The sequence below is a fragment of the Rousettus aegyptiacus genome, unplaced genomic scaffold (genome assembly GCF_014176215.1).
Source record: "Rousettus aegyptiacus isolate mRouAeg1 unplaced genomic scaffold, mRouAeg1.p scaffold_m13_p_1, whole genome shotgun sequence".
NCBI classification, from domain to species: Eukaryota; Metazoa; Chordata; class Mammalia; order Chiroptera; family Pteropodidae; genus Rousettus; species Rousettus aegyptiacus.
Window position 1 is genome coordinate 145360133 of NW_023416284.1, and position 20087 is coordinate 145380219.

General features: G+C 36.7%; 1 protein-coding gene across 14 annotated transcripts in view; it reads right to left on the bottom strand.

Annotated features, from left to right (window-relative positions):
* Positions 1–20087, bottom strand: part of AK9 (adenylate kinase 9) — a 98592-nt gene that overhangs the window by 72410 nt on the left and 6095 nt on the right. For all 14 annotated transcript variants that reach the window (XR_004950876.1, XR_004950877.1, XR_004950878.1 and 11 more), the window contains exons 3-8: positions 19255–19318; positions 10198–10250; positions 10000–10096; positions 8435–8547; positions 5126–5314; positions 1195–1323 (exon numbers count right to left, since the gene is read on the bottom strand). Coding sequence is in view for 11 of the 14 variants with exons in the window: in XM_016135462.2 (XP_015990948.2) it covers positions 1195–1323; positions 5126–5314; positions 8435–8547; positions 10000–10096; positions 10198–10250; positions 19255–19318 (645 nt within the window). In the remaining 3 variants the exon portion in view is untranslated. The remainder of the gene's footprint in view (positions 1–1194; positions 1324–5125; positions 5315–8434; positions 8548–9999; positions 10097–10197; positions 10251–19254; positions 19319–20087) is intronic.

The window sequence follows — 20087 nt, forward strand, 5'->3', positions numbered from 1 at the left end:
AAATTTTACATATGATGAAGTTGAAGCTATCATTTTTTTTCCCTTTATGATCTCATTACTTGTTCGGCTGAACACCTGTTAAGCATTTACTACTTGCCAGACTTGGGGCACTACCTGAGCATCAGTGATGCTAGGATGTAAGACCTGGTCCCTGTGCTTGAAGGAACCATCTCTGCTCCCCCTATGAATATAGTTTTCTGATTTTCTGAATTTGGTTTTAATTATGCTTTATTTCTTATCCAATGCCAACCACTTAAGGACTATGCAGGCTATTTTTGTTAGAAGAAAGAAAGAATGCTATAGATAGACATGCAGATTACTCTAAAGAAGCTATGTTTAAAGGCCAAAGATAGAAGAGGAGGAAGGGAGGAATAAAAGTTATACATAAGAAAACAATTAAATTTGGTTTTCATTTTAGAGAGTAGCTGATGAGAATGAAAATGATTCACATATTTGTCTTTAAAAGTATATAAACATTAGAAAACAGCATAAAACAAATTATTTTAGTTTCTCTATCAGCTGGGAAGAGGCAACTTGAAGACTTTTTTATGTGTCTTTTAGTTCTATTGCTTAGCGTGGTATCTGGCCAAATATCCAAGTTCAATAAATGTTTGTTGAATAACTCCACACCACAAATCTGGCAGAGTCTTCCTTGAATTTTTGGCCATATAAAATATGCTTTTCATGTAATTTTAATTTTAATAATCAAAATTTAAAAATGCTAGTTATGTTAATTAAAACTTTCCTATTACAATATATAATGGCCATATCATATTTATATATAATCAACTTTAATGCGATAACCATAGAAACCAATCTGGGGATAATTCTTCTTTAGATTGTAATTTAAATAAATTAACAATTCCTTCTAGACTAAAAGACATGCCTTAAGTGTATATTTATTTTGATAACCCATAAATTACAGATTGAAAATCCTTTTACAAAATAGTCTTTTAACATGGGTTTTCCAACCTCCAATCATAAATGAATTGCCATAGTGACTTTTCAGCAACACTACTGCTTTTGTAAGAGCAAAATAATATTGTTCTATGCAACAACCTTTGGGATGGAAGCCTTATTCTAAAAGCATTCTACCAAACTCAAGAGGAGGAGAATCAGGCAGATCATATATATGGGTAAATAAATGTGAAAGCTATTTAACCAGTGACAGAACACAATATATCTTGTTCTTACTTCTAAAGCATGAAGAATTGTCTCCTTATAAAGTTTAATAACGTGCTCAATATTTTCCAAATAATCCTCAGGCCTCTGAACTAGATGTTGAAGAATTTCAGCCACCATCTGCATTTCAGCAATAATTGCCTAAAGAGAAAAGAAGGGATTTTAAATATCTTTATGTTAATGATGATTTAATTATGAACGACATTCCATCCTCCTTATATCAAGATGCCATTTGGAGGTGAAAACAAGCAGAAGGGAAAATTATAAACAGGATTTTTATTTAAGAGAGAGTGAACACCCTAAGGGGGCTTTATCAGATGGAATAAAACTTTAAATTGACTTGGAGACCTATTTAATTTCTTTTTGCTCCTCAATGAGTAGGGAAGGGCAGGGGAAGAACGTCAATTTTTAGAGACAAAGAAATTAGATTTTCTCTGAATACCTGAGCTTCTACTTAATTCAGTCATTCAGTTAAGATTGATCGGGTGCTGACTATGTGCCAGGCACTTCTAGGGGCTTGAGATACTGCAGTGAATAAAATCAACTAAGATGCTGGGGTTCATAAAGCACACGTTCCAGTTGGGGAAGACAGAACATAAAGTAGACAAATAAATATATGACGGGTTAGGTGGTGGTAAGTACGAGGAAGAAAGATAATGCAGGATAGAGGGAATGGAGAGTGATGGGAGAAGATGCTATTTTAATCAGGTGGTTATGAAAGGGTTCTATGAAGAAGTAACATTTGAGTAGAACCCAGAAGGAAATGAGGGAGAAAGCCACATAGATTTCTGGAGGAAGAACATTTCAAGACAGACAGAATAGTGTGTGTAAAAGTTCTCAGTCCAGGGCCTGGAAAGTGTTCAGTATCATATTTATTATCCTATTATCATTACCATATTTATTATCTAATTACTAACCCTAGTTTTTATCAATGCATACACATCCATATTGTATACCATTTGAATCATATTATCTATTACATAAGCTATTTTATAATTTGAAATGCTTTAAATACCATTTTAATGGTCAAATAATATATTAATATCCAAAAGACATTATCCTTTCCTCTCTCTAGCCTGTAGAGGGCTTTGCTAGAATGCTCGTAAATTTGTCAGTACGAAATTCTTACTAAGTACCTACTGTATGTCAAGGACTCTTACAGGTTCGGGGGATACAATTCCTGCTGCAGAGAGCTAACATTCAGTGAGGTGAACAACTAATAAGCAAGTAATTTCAGAAAGGGATAAGTACTCTTAGGAAAATGAAGCAGGGTAAGAAGTTAGGCCTATGCTGTCCAGCATGATAGCTACTAGCCACACGTACCAATTGAGCATGTGAAATGTGGCAAGTGGACATTGAGACATGCCGTAAATGTGAAGGACACACCAGATTTCAAAAGCCTAGCATGAGAAAAGTACATCATTCTTCAATAAAATATAATATTAAATAAATATAGTATTAAAATTACTTTTGCCTGTTTCTTTTACTTTTTTTTTTTTTTAAAGTGGCTACTAGCACATTTAAAATCATATATAGTAAGGTATATTTCCAGGTTAGAGAGTTGCTTCCTGGATGGTCTCTAGAGATGAAATCCCTGGGGTGAGATACTGGTGATGTAAATGAGTAAGCATGTGAAGACGATCTGGAGGAGACTGTGGTAAGCAGAGGAGAGAGGAAACGGGGAGTACAAAGACTGGAGGTGAGATGGAGTTCAGCATAGCTAAATGCTAGCTGGAAGGCCCACATGGCTGGAATATAGTGAGCAAGCACGGAGAGACAGCGGGGGTGAGATCAGAGAGGTTGGGTCCATGCCTTGTAAGCTATGCAAGGGTGTTTGGATTTTCACCTAACGGGAAATTAGAAAATCACTGAGGGTCGTATTGTTTAAAATTGGCTCTGGTTTCTGTAAAGAATGGAATGGGATAGGAAGGGTGGAGGAAAGTGAAAGCCACGAGAACATTAATGAAGCTGTTACAGCAGTTTGGGAAAATTCTTTACATTTACACATATATATACTAAGGGTGAACACTTTCGCACCATTGACCTAAGTGGGTGACAGGTTTTCTTCTGAACATGGCTATACCACTAGGCAGAGATCACTGCAAACTGGGCCCTGGGGGCTGAATCCAGCCTGAATGTATAATTTAATTGTCTTCCCCCAGCATTGGCCTATATGGTATTTTTAAATTTTCAGATTAGTTGCCAACTATTCTTATTTTAAAACACTGATTTCAGGTTTTCTGGAGAAAATAGACTACCTGGTAAAAATAGGCCAGCTTTCCCACATGGCAATAGTTGGGCTGGAGCCTAGAGGCAGCTGTCCTCTGAAGACGGACATGTATCCTCTAGCTATCCAGAAAACCTTTCTGTAGCAATAGAAATGTTCTATATCTGTGCTGTCCAATTTGGAAGACACAGCCACGTTTGTCACTGAGCATTTGAAGTATAGCTGATGCTACTGAGGAACTAAACTTTAAAATTTTTATCATTTTAATTAATTTGAATTTAAATAGCCACATGAGGTTAGTGGCTACCACACCAGACAGTACAGTCCTAGCCTACCCTAGTCCTCATTCTTCCTGGTCATATCTCTGGCCAATATCACAAACTGACATAACCGTGGCCCCTGAAACTAAGTGTGCTTTATTCATGCTAAAATGACATACTTTTGTTCCTATTTGTTATGTGGTTTTCCTTTTTTTAAAAAAAAAAAAGAAAAAAAAGTCTGGAATAGATGCTGACTATCACCTAATGCTTTTTGCATAGGGAAACGGCTTTTCAATAGGCTTTTTTATATTAACAGGTTTTTAAACTGAAATATAATTGACATATAATAGTATATTAGTTTCAGGTGTCTGACATTATGATTTGATATTTGTGTACATTGCAAAATGATCACCATAGTAAGTCTAGTTAACATTCATCACCATACATAAGCAAATATCTTTTTCTTGTGATGAGAAATTTTAAGATCTACTCTTAAATGAGAGAACAAATATCAAGGATACATTGAGCCCATCAGTGAGGGAACAAGCAGGATGATAAAGCTGAAGTATGTGAAAATGATGAAATAAGATTGCAACATTAGATACAAGGCTGCTTAATATTCTACAGGGCAATAAAACTGTAACCTATTCTACCTGAAAAATGATTTGCAATATGTCCATTTATAAATTAACAAGAGTCTAGGTTCTAATAGAAATAGCATTTATTTATAATAAGTTTATAATAAATTTTAATTAGACATTATAAAAATTATATAAAATTATAAATATTTTAATTTATATTAGAAATCATAGGTGTATTTTAGTAGAGTAAGGATTGCCAAACTATGGCCCACCCCATCCCTACAGGCCAAATCCAGTCCATCACCTGTTAACAGATTTCTTAATATTGAAATGTTTTCAGTAAGTCATGGCAGAAGATCCTTTCGGTGCCCTACTGCATTATGCCCACTAGTATTGACTTTAGGATTGTTGTAACAACATGTACTTGTGAAACTGTGCTATAGGTTTCTTTTCATGTGCTCTCTTTGTCAGCGTTTGCAATCCGGGTTATGTTAGCTTCATAAACTGGATTATGCCTGGGCTACCTTGTTCCCCACATTACACATTGTCTTTTATTACTCTAACTTTTCACTCTGACTCGCATAGTGCTTGATACATAGTAGGTGATCAATGACTCTGTTGCTAAGAAATGAAGCAGATTAGCTGTCAGGATGTGAAGGGACTTCCATACTGAGAAGAAAGATAAACTCGATGACTTCCAGAGTGTGATCAAATAGTTCTTAAAAATATGAAATATTTTTGCTATTTCCTCCAGACTAAATAGAAATATAAAGAAAATATAATTTTCTCTAGTATCTATTTTCTATTACCCATGCCATCATTTAATTTAATTATTGTGAATTAGAAAAGTATATTATATGGTATTGGGATATTACCTCTTCTTCTTCTTGCTCTTCTTCCTCTTCCAGTTCCTCTTCTCCTTTTCCTTCTTTGTGTGATTCTCTCTTCTTTTTCCTACGATTTCCAATGATTTCAGGATCCCACTGCTCCCTTGTGTATATGTATCCTGTAGTGCTGTGCTGCCTTTGCCCAGAAATTCTTTGGCATAAATCAAAATCAGGGCACTAAGGAACAACATTAGTAATCACTTAAAGCATGTTAAATATTTTTGTACTTCCTATTCATATATTATGCAATAAATAAACCAGAAAATTCCTAAAACCCCGGGTGCATGAAATAGTGTAAATATCATTTCATAAATATCATCACAAGCCAAGAGAGGCGCAAGGCACAACTTCTATGTTATGCCACACTTTTCTTTATCCAAATTAGTATATATGAGAAAATATCAGAAGGTTTAACATGAAAAAAGAGGGTGAGAGGACAATAGAAAGAGTTAGAGAAATAGAATAGAAAAATCAATTTAGTCTGCAGAGGTACACAGGAGGATTCTGTCAGATTAGCTTGAAAATGCTGAGAATGGAGAAAAGTAAGAACTATCCATATATTTCCAATAAAAAATACCATGTATTTGCAATATTTACTATCATTTACAGTTTTATGGGTGTCGTATCTCATAAAATGGCAGTCGCGAATGGGACCTGAAAGGTCATCTATTCTAGTCTAACCTTTTCATTTTATACATGAGAAAACCCGATTTGGATAGTAAAAAAAGAAGCCAAAATCAAAGTCTACAAGCAATTTTCTTCCTTCAAAGTGTGTTCTTTTCACATGTGTAATATTTGACTCAATTCTTTAATCCTGTAAGAGAAGTGATCCAATATTATGATTAAAGCCATTTTGCAGATCAGAGAAGGACTGCTCTGGCAGGTTAAGACCCTGGTTTCAGATCACGATGTCATGAGGGGGAACTATAACTTGGAACCAGGCCTTCTAATTCACAGCCCATGCTCTGTGGCTCATTATTAATGATAACCTGAATTATCCTGTTTTAAATCACTCTTAGGATAAAAAATTCTAGATGACATTCTATGGTTGTAGTTCTCAGACATTAGGGTGTAACTGCACATGGAGAACCATAAATAAAAATGTCTGCTCTCTCTCTCTTGTGATTTATGAAGTCTGAAGTCAGGCTTAGAATTTTAACAAGCATCCTCAGTGATTCTTATGCCAACAGTTTATGTACCACATAAGGAAGTAAGAAACTTTAGAACGTTCCTTGCTCGCTTTCTGATCCTTCAGGGTACCTCTACGTGGAGATGGTATGGATATTTATTAAGGCAAGACTTTTATTTATGTTTCCAAATCTTTCATCACAAAAAAGATCTTAACCCATTTAGTTAATTTTAAAAAATGTGTGTATATTTGCCCTTATTCAGCAGAATACCCATATTGTGGGTGTCTGATGATTACCTTGAGTTGTCTCTCCTGTTTTCACTTGCAAGAAGTGATTAATAAGAGGGTGAGTCTGAAGAACAAGCCTGAGGGCAGGGGTCCTCAAACTTTAGCAGGCATCAGAGTCACCTAGAGGGTTTTCAACACTGATGGCCAGTACCACCCCCAGAGTTTCTGACCCATAGTTCTGGGCTGGGGTCTGAGAATTTATTGGCATTTCTAACAAGCTTCTGAGTGCTACTGATGCAGTTGGCTCTGGGACCGTATGCTGAGAAACATTGCTATGACAGATAACTGGCTTTTAACTTTTTTTTTTCCTATTACAGACTCCTTTAGAATATGATAAAAACCACAGGCATTTGCTTCAGAAAAATCCATGTACACATAAAATTTTGATGTAATTTCAAGAGGTTCATGGATGCTTAAGCGTTTGTGGATCCCAGGCTAAGAACTTCTGCTCTGGAAATTCCAGGCTTTATCCCCAAATAAGGCCAGACCATCAAACAAGCATGTGTTATACTGAGTGCTATCTCACATTAGGCCTTCTGATTATACTCTGGCTACCCTATTGAAACTGCTGTGTATACCCACTATCACACTCATGACATAAATGGTGTTCAGGACTTCTCTATATTAACGATCCCTTATATTAAGACTTGTGTAAGATACTTCGCTCATTTTTTAGTGGGAGTTTTGTTTTTTCCTGAGAAATGGCTGGTCTTTTCATGAACGATGTGAATTTTATATAACTGGTCACATTTCCCCTTTCTATTTTTGGCTTATCAAGTTTAAAACCAAATCGATGCCCTAAATTTAGTAAGTACTTGGAGCCTTGTTCCACCAGATATTAATTTCCTATGTAGACTGTTTTCCATGACTTAAACTTTATGTTTGGTTTCAGATAATTGTTTGAGTTCTTTTCCTCTCTCCATTATACACGTTTACATGTGTGACATTCTCGGGGGCTGCATATTCAATACTTCAAGGCCACCTCTTTCTCTTAGCTTACCCTAACACACCACTGGGTTCCAACACCTAACTGAGAACCATCTAATTTATTTTGAGCTGTCAAGCCCTTTGGAGAATCGGAAAGATATGACTGTAAAAGCCTATCATTCATTTTCATATAAACAAGTACTTCTCACTTCACTGAATTCTTATCACAACCCCATGAGGCAGCTGTTATCATCTTTGTAAAGAGAAAATTGAGGCTCCTAACTGTGATCTACCAAATTCTAACAGTTGATAAAGGAGAGACTTTGGAACAGGACTCAGCCTTGATTCTTAACCAGTCTAGTAGTGTTCTCAAACATTCATAGGTGCAAGTCATTGGTTCATTCTTTCATTTTATTTAACTGGCAAATTTACTAGGTGTCTACTAGTTGCCATGTATTGTGCTAGCTGGTATTTATATGAGTAAGACATGGCTCCCACCTTTGAGTAAGGCAGAGTCCAGAAGGAAAACAGTCAATGACAATATAGTGACGTAATATAATAGGGAGAAGAGAGCAATGTGAATGGTCATCAGAGAAGTATTTAACTTTCCTGTGGTAAGTAATGTGTGCAGGGAAAGGAAGAGAAGGAGAGAGAGAATTAGTTATTGAGTGTGCTGGTGTGCAGGGGGTGATCGTCAGAGAAAGTTCTGAGATGATGCCTGAACTGACCTTTCAAAGGATGACCATGATTAAGCCTGGTGAAGAGGCAAGGAAGTGTTGCCTGTGGATAGAGCTGCAGGTGCAAACACAGAGACGTGCAAGAAAGTATAACTCAGTCCCTATGATTGATACATAAATTATTTCCCTAATTAAAATTTTTGAAAGCATTCCTTTAATTTCACTACCATAGAAAAGAATGGTTCACTACGCTAGAAAAACAACTAATATTCTTACCTTAATATTGATTATAATATCAGGTTTCAAATCTAAATTTCTAATTAATTCTATTTGCTGCAAAACATTCATGGCATCCTGTGAAAGTGATGGTATTTCGGTGATAATATAACCTGTATGGTAAAATATAAATTTTAAAGTTTTATATTATCCTTATGTAAGAGCATAGGTTTATTATTATTACTTTATAAAATATTATCTAGTTATTAATGAACAGTAGCACCGGTCTTAAAATCATCTGTCAAAATCTTTAATAGTTAAGGAAGTATAACATGAATAGTTTTCTGATAATAAATAAAACCATTCATCTAAAATTCTAAATCAATTTATTTTAGGCACATAAGGAGCCTAGGGAAGGAAATTCCATGCTAATAATTCTTTTCATCTGAGGAAAGCTCATATGATAAATGGTAAAGGTATATTATAGGGGTTCCATGGTTTATTATTTTTCTTTTTTAAATTAATATTTTATACTATAACAGGATATATGTGTATAAAGTATATGTAAGTTATAGAGAGTAATAAAACACCCATGTACCCCTCATACAGTGTAAGAAATTATCAACATGAGTTCACCCTGTTTACCACCACCATGGTAATTTTAATATATTTCTTTAATTATGTCACTGTCTTGCCTCCTCTGGGACTTGATGGCCGGCGTTAATGCCCTGGTCTGACATATCCCACTGGCGGGTACTGTGGTGAAGGAGATGGTATGGCTTAGCCCTGTACTAAATTCAACCCCTGCCCAATACCTCTCTCCTGATCGAACAGTTCCAGAGACCAGTCAGTCTCTAGAGTTCGTGCCCTCCTCTTCTAAGCAACAAGAAATTATACAATAGTTCCCTCTCATTCTCTCTGCTGGCAACACTGTCCAACATCTGTGTATCACAAGTAGATGACAGAAAGGTACTTGGCACCCTGTTTACTAAACTCTCCAGCACCCTGTGTAGTACTACAAAAACTTCCACTGCCTGGAGAGCTTATCAGACATTCCAAGTGTGACTGCAGGCATGCTAAAGCTCAGGTATACTTGTATATTTGAATGAGTTTCATACTTGAGCTCTTTCCCGAGGGAGGCAGCGGAAGAATGCAGTTTCCATAGGGTCTGGCTCTTTCCTGGTAGGCTATTATTTGGACTGTCTGAACATTATGAGCAATTGATTTTGGGTCTCTACCCATTGAGGGTGGCCAATATCATTATATCCAAACCCTGGGAAAAGTTGTGGGAGAGATAGAGTGGAATAACTTAGGTCTCTAGACCCGATTCTGGAAAGATCTCAGTGGAATATTTCCCTGTAAATACACCAGAGCTGCTGAGCCCACTGTCAACCTCTTTAACCTCAGAGATAAGTGTGTGGGTGGAAGCATAGATGGGGACTCCCCCTCCCTGTCCTGCATCTCCCCAACAGCATTAGCAACACCTTGCCCTGCATGTTGAAGATGGTGGAATGACAGACGCCATGCCACTCCTTGCTGGGCGCCTCCATGTACGTACTGTCATAGACAGAGTGGGCACCCTGGAGGCTGCTTTGATAGCCACTGATGTATAAAAATAAACATACCAAAGTGAGAGACTTCTAGGGAGTTGAGCTTCTCTAACATTAGCTTTGTGACAAGTTCATCTGGAGCACTGTGACCACTGACCAGCATTGATTGCAACTAAGAATAAGCACAGAGGTTGTACATTACTGTTTAACATGCCTGTGATACACAGCTTTAAAAAAAAAATCATAACGACTTTGAAATTTAGATTTGTTTACCATAACTCCTGATTCGGTTTCACTGGCAATCTGTTCCTCCAAAATTGTTGAAGCTAAAATGTGAATTCAAAATATCAGCATGAACTAGTATTAGAATTGCCAAATCAAGAAACACATTCGTGTGTTTTTTAAATGATAACAAAGACTAACATTTGTATATCACTTTAGAATTTACAAAGCCTATTTATATACATTAGGTCATGTAAGCCTAACCTATGTGAGGCAACAGAATGTATTCCACGGAAAACTGGTCCCTGCCACCTGCAGCCTAAAGGGTCTTGGGGGAGCTAACTTCCTAAACACCTCTGCATTTTGCATGCTTATATCCTGTGTAGTATGCAACAGAACATGAATTGGATGAAATGAGATTATGCGTATGACAGTGTTTTGGAAATAATAAAGTATCACATAAAATATACACTAGTATACTATTATTAGTCCAGATACTTTTATAATCATTCAGTTATATCCGGAGCCCATTAATTTTACGCACTAATTGTACAAAAATAAAATGTTATAAAAATTAACAATGATCAGAAAAAGAGGTTTTGAGGCTAAAATTTGAATAACGTTTGCTTTTTAAGACGAAATATTCTATCCCTTGATGAAAGAGATCCTGAGATAGAAATGACAGAGCTAAGACCTAGGGAAGGGCCCAGGAGCTAATGCTCTACTGAACATTTGATATTCTTTAATATTTATTACAAATGAATTTTTCGATCAAAGGAAGTTGATCAAAATGTAAAAATTTTGATTCTGGGGAAGATGGCAGACTAGGTTAAAGTAGAGTTCGTCTTCTCCCAGATCCACATTGAAATTACAACCAAATTATAAAATAATCAACATGGAGAATCTCCTGAAGTCCAGCTGATCATAACACCTACATCTGATAATATAAAGGAGCCACGTTGAAGCTGGTAGGAGGGGCAAAGTCGTGAATCAGGCTGGATCCGCACCTACGGATGGTGTTGGATAACCAGGAGGGAGAGTGAGGCTTCAGAGCCTCTTCTGAAGGAGAGGGGAGTCCTGGTCTCATCTGGGGGCTCTTTAGCCCAAGGTGTCATCCCAGGGAAGAGGAGATTCCAATAACTCTGACTGTAGAAACCAGAGGGGATCCCGGCTGTCTGGGTAAGATGGAAGGCGACTGAACCCCTAGGTGTCCGGTTGAACGACGAGCACATAGGCTTTCTGACCTGTGGACACTCACCCAGGACACCAGCGGCGGGTCAGAGGCTTGTGTAGGATTCATTCTGAAAAAGTGTCCATTATCTGGAGTCAGAATGAGGGCTGGAAAGGCAGCCACCATTGTGCCTTAGTCTGGCCTCCCTACAGGGTAATCTACAGATCATGCCAGCTTGACTATGCAGACCCCTCCCTCAGGGCCAGTAGGAAGTGCTGGTCAGAGGGGATCAGCCTCGCAGCCCAACCTGCAGATTGCCCGGGGCATTTGTTGCCGGATGGCTGCCAAGCCCTGCTCTGATTCAGGGCCAAGCATTCACAGAGAGTGACAAGCACTGTGAGGCGCATTTCAGAGGTAGGGTCAGGCAGATCACTGCTGCCAACATGAACTTGGGCGGATATTGGGGACCTGTGGGCCAGTCCCAGATAACAGCTGGTCTTGCTGTGATCTGGGACTTCTGCGTGAACTCACAACAGTTAGTGAAGTTGCAGCAAGACTGAGGCTATATTGATCTGATTGCCATTGTCTCTCTGAGACCTCACCCCCACCTACCCATAAATTGCCCCAGATGGCCCACTGACAGTGAACTGCCACAGTCGTGCCCCCCCACCCCCAATCTCCTAATCCACACAGGCAACAAACTTTGGCTGGCACAGGGTGGACACTGCATGGAAATCAACGGCAGGCAGACCTTTGCTGCCTGCAAGAGTCGCAATATTGTGTCCGGGGAGCACAGGGGTCTGTGGGAACGGCAGCTGGTCTCACTGTGATCTGGCTCTACAGCAGGAATGCCCAGGCACAGAAGTCACAGCAAAACTGAGGCTATATTGGCTGAACAGACCTTATCTCCCTGAGATTCCTCTCTACCCCAAGCCACAAAGTACCTGCAGCCCATTGACAAGCAGCCTCCTGTGCCCTGCTTGGCTCTGGGGTTGAACAGTTATCATAGGCAATACACTTTGGCTAGCGCAGTGAGTGCATTTTGAGGAAAACAGTTGTGAACAGACCACTGTTGCCTGTACGAGCTGCAATATCTCTTAAGGGAATTGCAGGGTTCTGTACTGGCCTGACAGCCCTTAACTCCCTGAGTTCCTGCCCCATCCAATACACAAAGCGCACGCTGCACATTGATAGGCAGCTGCCCCTGCCCTGGGGTAGCGCATTTAGGCCCAGGGTGGGCAGCAGTTGACCTTGCTATGAGTGGAAACTTGTACAGGGAGACACAGAGACAGTGTTGGCACGTAAACTGACACTGCAGTGGCAGGGGGAAATTTACTCAATAGACCCAGGAGACTACTAGGGTCCCTGAGCTACCCAACACGCATATCGCCCAGAGGCTCATCCAGTTTCAGAGACTTACAGGCAACTGATAGGCAGTGTCAGGCCTTGAAGAACACTGGTCCCTCTGCTAAACTGCCGCAGGTCAGGGATGGGGGATAACCAAGAGCTGCCTACAGCATCGTCTCTTCCACTTACCTAGAGATCCAGCATAGGCAACAACCATCAGTGGATCACTTTGTAGTTCTCACTAGGTAGCCCTGAGCCATCAAAAACAGGGGTTGGTCTTGGCTTATGGGGGAGCCCCTCCCAAGGGCCCCCAAAATAACACATTTTGAGGCTGGCACCAGACCACAATGGAGCAACTCCTGACTAGTTCCATTAGTGATACACACACGGGGTGGTTGCACAAGTATACAAGCCTGCTAGGGAAAATCCCACTCAGTAGGGTCAGCTGCCACATAACAACTCTTATTTTGTAGGTGCACCCAATTTCCACAATTAGTCAGCCTGAACGTTAATCCCACTCAATGATCTACTAACAACAATAAAGGCTTGGTGACAACAGAAGATCACACATAACTCACACAAAGGTCACGTCCAGAGGTCCCGGCATAAGGAAGCAGGGAGAGTATGCCACTGGGCCGCACAGGACACTTTCCACATTAGGCCATCTGGCTAAGGCTGAGAGATAAAACAAATATTCCTGACACATAGAAATGAACACAGAGAAGCTAATAAAAAGAGAAAACAAAGAAACATGCTACAAATGAAACAACGAGAGAAAACTCCAGAAAATAAGCTAAATGAAATGGAAGCAAGCCACCTATCAGAGACTGAGTTCAGAATAATGTTTATAAGGATGATCAACAAACTTATGAGGAGAATGGATAAGTGCAATGAGAACCTCAACAGAGAGATAGTAACCATTAAAAAGGACATAAAAACCATAAAAAAGAACTAGACAGAAATGAGGAATACAATAACTGAAATGAAGAACACACTAGAAGGATTCAACAGTAGATTGGATGAAGCAGAAGATCAAATCAGCGAATTGGAAGACAAGGTAGCAGAATACATCCAATCAGAAAAAAGAATTAAAAAAAAAAATGAAGATAGTTTCAGAGACCTCTGGGGCAACATGAAGCATAAAAATATCCGGATCATATGAGTACCTGAAGAGTAAGAGAGAGAGACAGAGAGCAAGGGATTGAGAATCTATTTGAAGAAATAATGACAGAAAACTTCCCTAACCTGGCAAAGGAATTAGACGCACAAGTTCAGGAAGCATAAAGAGTCCCAAATAAGGAGAATTCAAACAGACCTACACCAAGTCACATCATAATTAAAATACCAAAGGTCAAAGACAAAGAATCTTAAAAAGCAGTAAGAGAAAGGAAGCTAGTTACTTACAAGGGTATCCTCATAAGAATGTCTGCTGACTTTTCAATGGAAACTTTGCAGGCCAGAAGGGAATGGCAAGAAATATTCAAAGTTATGAAGAACAGAATCTACAACCACAGATACTATACCCAGTAAGATTTTTGATTAAAATGGAATATAAGATAAAGAGCTTCCCAGACAGGAAAAAGCTTAAGGAATTTATCACCAACAAGCCAGCATTACAAGACATGTTGAAGGGTCTTCTGTAAAAAGAGGAGTAAAAAAGATAATAGAAATAACAAATATGAATAATAAAATGGTAGTAACAATATATCTATCAATAATCACTTTAAATGTAAATGGATTAAATGCTCCAAAGAAAAGACATAAGGTAACCAAATGGATAAGGAAACAAAACCCAAGCATATGCTCTCTATAAGAGACTCACTTCAGATCAAATGACATTCACAGACTGAAAGTAAAGAGATGGAGAAAAATATTTCACACAAATGAACTTGAAAAAAAAGCTAGGGTAGCAGTATTTATATCAGATAAAATAGACTTTAAAACAAAGGCTGTAATAAGAGGCAGAAAGGGTATTATATAATAATAAAGGGATCGATAAATCAAGAAGACATAATACTAGTAAACATATATACACCCAACATAGGAGCACCTACATACATAAAGCAACTATTGACTGACATAAAAGGAGAGATCAATAATAATACACTCATGTAGGAGACTTTAGCACTCCATTGACACCAATGGACAGATCTTCCAGGCAAAGAATCAACAAGGAAACAATGGGCCTATAAGACACATCAGACTCAATGGACTTAATAGATATTTTTAGAGCATTTCACCCTAAAGCACCAAAATATACATTATTCTCAAGTGCATATGGAACATTTTCAAGGATAGACCACATGTTAGGACACAAATCAAGTCTTAATAAACGTAAGAAGATTAAAATCATATCAAACGTCTTCTTTGATCAAAATAATATGAAACTAGATAACAACTACAAGAAAAAAACTAGAAATACACAAAGACATGGAAGCTAAATAACATGCTACTAAACAATGAATGGGTTATTAATGACATCAAGGAAGAAATTGAAAGATATCTAGAGATAAATGAAAATGAAAACACAATGACTCAAAATTTATGGAACACAGCAAAAGCAGTCCTAAGAGGGAAAGTCATAGAAATGCAGGCCTACCTCAAGAAACAAGAAAAAGCTCAAATAAACAATCTAACCTTACAATTAAAAGAACTAGAAAAAGAACAGCAAACAAAGCCAAAGTGAATAGAAGGAAGGAAATAATAAAGATCAGAGCAGAAATAAATGAAATAGAGTCTGGAAAAAACAATACAAAAGATTAATGAAACCAAGAGCTGGTTCTTTGAAAAGATAAATAAAATTGACAGACCCTTAGCCAGACTTGTCAAAGAAAAAAGAGAGGACTCAAATAAATAAAATCAGAAATGAAAGAGGAGAAATAACCACGGACTCCACAGAAATACATGGATCTTAAGAAAATACTACAAGCAATTATACAACAACAAATGGGACAATCTGGAAGAAATGGAAACATTCCTAGAAACATATAATCTCCCAAGACGGTGTCAAGAAGAAACAAAATCTGACCAAGCTGATTACCATCAACAAAATAGAATCAGTAATCAAAACTTCCCAAAAAACAAAAGTCCTGGACCAGATAGTTTCATAGGTGAATTTTACCAAACATTCAAAAAAGAATTATCACCCATTCTTCTCAGACTATTCCAAAAAATTCAAGAAGAGGGAAGGCTCCCTAACTGCTTTTATAAGGCCATCATTACCTTGATTCCAAAAACAGGCAAAGACATTACAAAAAAAGAAAACTATAGGCCGATATCTCTTATGAACATTGATGCAAAAATCCTCAACAAAATATTAGATAACTGAATTCAGCAATATATTAAAAATATCATAAACCATGATATTGGTTGGATTTATTCCTGGGATGCAAGGTTTGTTCAATATCCGCAAATCAGTTAATGTGATACACCACATTAACAAATCGAATGATAGAAACCATATGATCATATCAGTAGATGCAGAAAAAGTGTTCAACAAAATCCAGCATCCATTTGATAAAAACTCTCACTAAAGTGAGAATAGAGAGAACATACCTCAACATAATAAAGGCCATATAAGACAAAACTACAGCTAACATCGGAATCAATGGTGAAAGGCTAAAAGCATTTTCCTTAAGATTAGAAACAAGACAAGGATGCCCACTTTCACCACTCCTCTTCAACATTGTATTGGAAGTCTTAGCCATAGCAATAAGGTAAGAAAGAGAAATAAAAGGCAACTAAATTGGAAAAGAAGATGTAAAGCTTTCGTTATTTGCCAATGACATACTATATATAGAGAACCCTAAAGATTCCACCAAAAAAACTGTTAGAACTAATCAATGGATTCAGTAAAGTAAATATTCAGATGTCAGTGGCATTTTTATATACCAATGATAAACTTTCAGAAAGAGAAATTAAGAAAACAATTCCATTTACAGTTGCATCAAAAACTATAAAATACCTGAGAATCAAATTAACCAAGAAGGTAGAAGACCTGTTTTCAGAGAATTATAAGTCATTGAAAAAAAGAAATTGAAGAAGATACAAATAAATGGAAGCATATACCCTGTTCATGAGCAGGAAGAATCAACATCATTAAAATGGCCACAATATCCAAAGCAATCTACAGATTCAATGTGATCTGTATCGAAATATCAATGGCATTTTTCAGAGAGCTAGAACAAATAATCCTAAAATTTATATGGAGCCATAAAAAAATCCCAAGTAGCTATGACAATCTTGAGAAAGAACAAAGTTGGAAGTATCACACTACCTGATGTTAAACTATACTATAAGCCTATAGTATTCAAAACAGTACAGTACTGGCATAAAAACAGATACATTAATCAATGAAACAGAATAGAGAGTCCAGAAATAAATCCATGCCTATACGCTCACTTAATATATGACAAAGAAGGTAAGAATATACAATGGGGTAAAGATATTCTCTTCAACAAATGGTGCTAGGAAAATTGGAAAGATATATGCAAAAAAAGAAAGTGGACCACCTTCTTACACTTTATACAAGAATAGACTCAAAATGGATTAAAGATTTAAATGTAAGACCTGAAATCATAAAACTTCTAGAAGAAAACATAGGCAGTAAACTCTCCGATATTACTAACAGAAATTTCTTTTCAGATATATTTCTTTAGGTATGGGAAACAAAAAAAACAAATGAGACTTCATCAAACTGAAAAGTTTTTGTATAGCAAAGGAAACCATGAACAAAACAAAAAGACAACCAACTGATTGAGAGAAGATATTTGCTTATGATATATCAGATAAGAGGTTAATATCCAAAATATATATAAAAAAAAAAACTCATGGAACTCAACAACAACAAAAAAACAAACAATCCAATTTAAAAGTGGGCAGAAGACCTGAACAGATACTTCTCCAAAGAGGAAATACAGATGGTTAATACACATATGAAAAGATGCTCAAGGTCACTAATCATCAGAGAAATGCAAATTCAAACCTCACATCTGTCAGAATGGCTATCATCAATAAATCAAAAAACAAGTGTTGGAGAGGATATGAAGAAAAGGGAAGCCTCATACATTGTTGGTGGGATTGCGAACTGGTACAGCCACTATGGAAAACAGTATGGAGGTTTCTCAAAAAATTAAAAATGGATATACGTTTTGACCCTGCAATTGCACTTCTGAGTATTTATCCAAAGAAAACAAAAACAATAATTTGTAAAGATCTATGTACTCTAATATTCATGGCAGCACAATTTACAAAAGCCAGGAAATGGAAGCAACCTAAATATCCATCAACAAATGACTGGATAAAGAAATTATGGTTCATATATACAATGGAATATTACTCAGTCATTAAAAAAAATGAAATCCTACCATTTGCAACAACATGGATGGACCTAGAGGCTATTATGCTGAGGGAAATAGACAGAGAAAGATAAATACCATATAATTTCACTTATATGCAGAATCTAAGGAACAAAAAGAACAAACTAATCAAAAACAGACAGATATAGTGAACAATTTGGTGATGCACAGAGGGGAGGGAGGTTGGGCAGCTGAGAGAATGGGGTGAAGAGTTAAAGAAGTACAAATTAGTAGTTGATAGCTGGTCATGGGAATGGGGAGCACGGCAGAGGGAATGCAGTTAGTGTTAATATGATGGCTAGGTGGAGGGTCAGGGGAGGTAAGGAGCAATTGGGGGAACCATTTTATGAACTATATAGATGTCTAACCAATGTACTGTATACTTGAAACTAATTTAAATAAAGAAATTAAAAAAAATTTTACAGTTTTGTGTGTGTTACATATTACCAATTTGTTTTCCCTAAAAAAGTGTATCAGATTGCAATTTCACTAATAGCACATGGAATGCTCATTTTTTAGCATTCTTGACAAGGACAATTATAGAAACCTTAAAAATTCACTGCCTATTTGATAAGCAATATGGATCAGCACTATTTTAATTAGCTTTTCTTTGAATAACAATGAAGTTAAATTTTTTTCTTATATTTTATTTTTGTTTCTACTTTTTGAATTGCTGATTCATTCTTTTGCTTATTTTTCTACTAGAGCATAGTTTTATTGATTAAAGAATATATAAATATATACCAATCCTAGTCTTATGTATTGCAAATAATGCAAATCAATTTATAAATAATAAAAGATAAAATTTATCACTGAAGATAATTAAGTCCTGGAAAATGTTCCCAAGAGCAGCTATGAGAGTTCCTTCTCATCTTTCATAGGGAGACACCACAAATGTGCATACCTCTAATATTTCTAAATTTCGAAATCAGAAAACTGGAAGCAGAAGAATGGAGCCAAAGATGCTTCATAAACCCTCCTAAATTCTAGGAACAAAACTAGGACTAAATATGTTTGATGCTACAACAGGGCTAAATATGTTTGATGCTACAACAAAAATAATATTCATTGGGTTGATAGTGATGTGCGATAAAACAAATACAGCAAAATGTTAATCACAGAAACTAGATGGTGAGTACATGGCTATATGAGTGTTTAATGTATAATTCTTTACATTTTAAGCATATCTGAAAGTTTTAATACTAAAAAATTGGGAAAAAGTGTAAAATTTACCTTCTACACGAATACATTTCCATGCTTGTGCTATCTGATAGGCTAATGTTGACTTCCCCACTCCCTTAAAAAGAAAGATGTTATTAAAACCCAACAAAACAGCTATTTGCCAATGAAACAGATATTCTCATTTTTTAAAGATTCTGTTGATGGTTACTATATTATCAAGTAAATATTTTTTTCCCCACAAAATAAATGAAAAGAAGACTGTAGATATTTATAGCTTCATTTTTCTCTACTAATTTTTGCATTTGCCGCTTTAAGAAGTGATTTAAACAATTTTTTTAATTAAGAAAAGAGGCTTGAAACCAGGAAGCTGTACCAAAAATGGTATGCCAGGTATTATATACTTTTAATTGTCAAATTTTGTAATTTTAAATACAAATCATGTATTGAGGTTCATCATTTTATTTCCTTTCTAAAGTTTATAATCATGAATGTTTGACAGAGTCCCATTAACTTCTAAGAACAAAAAATTCTTTTTTAATGGGCATCTTTGAAGATTATCATATTTTAAAGATATCACTGTAATGACATTTCAATGATTGCTTTTACCATTGACTTTTAAAATTCTATTATGCTTTTACAAACGTAATGAAAGTTATTGGAACCAATTCTTGGTATTTGTCCCAGGGTCCATATAAAATTAAGCCAAGTCCAGGATCTGGCCCTTAGCCTCTGCGATTCTAGAGAGGTTCTTTAACCAACTCAGGCCCTCTAATGTTGACTACCAACTAGCTCTCTGGCTGAAAATAGCTCTTATCTAGAGGTCCTTACTAGAACTGCCTAGAAAGGCAAGCTGTCTTACAATGACCATTTTTAGTCTCTTCTCT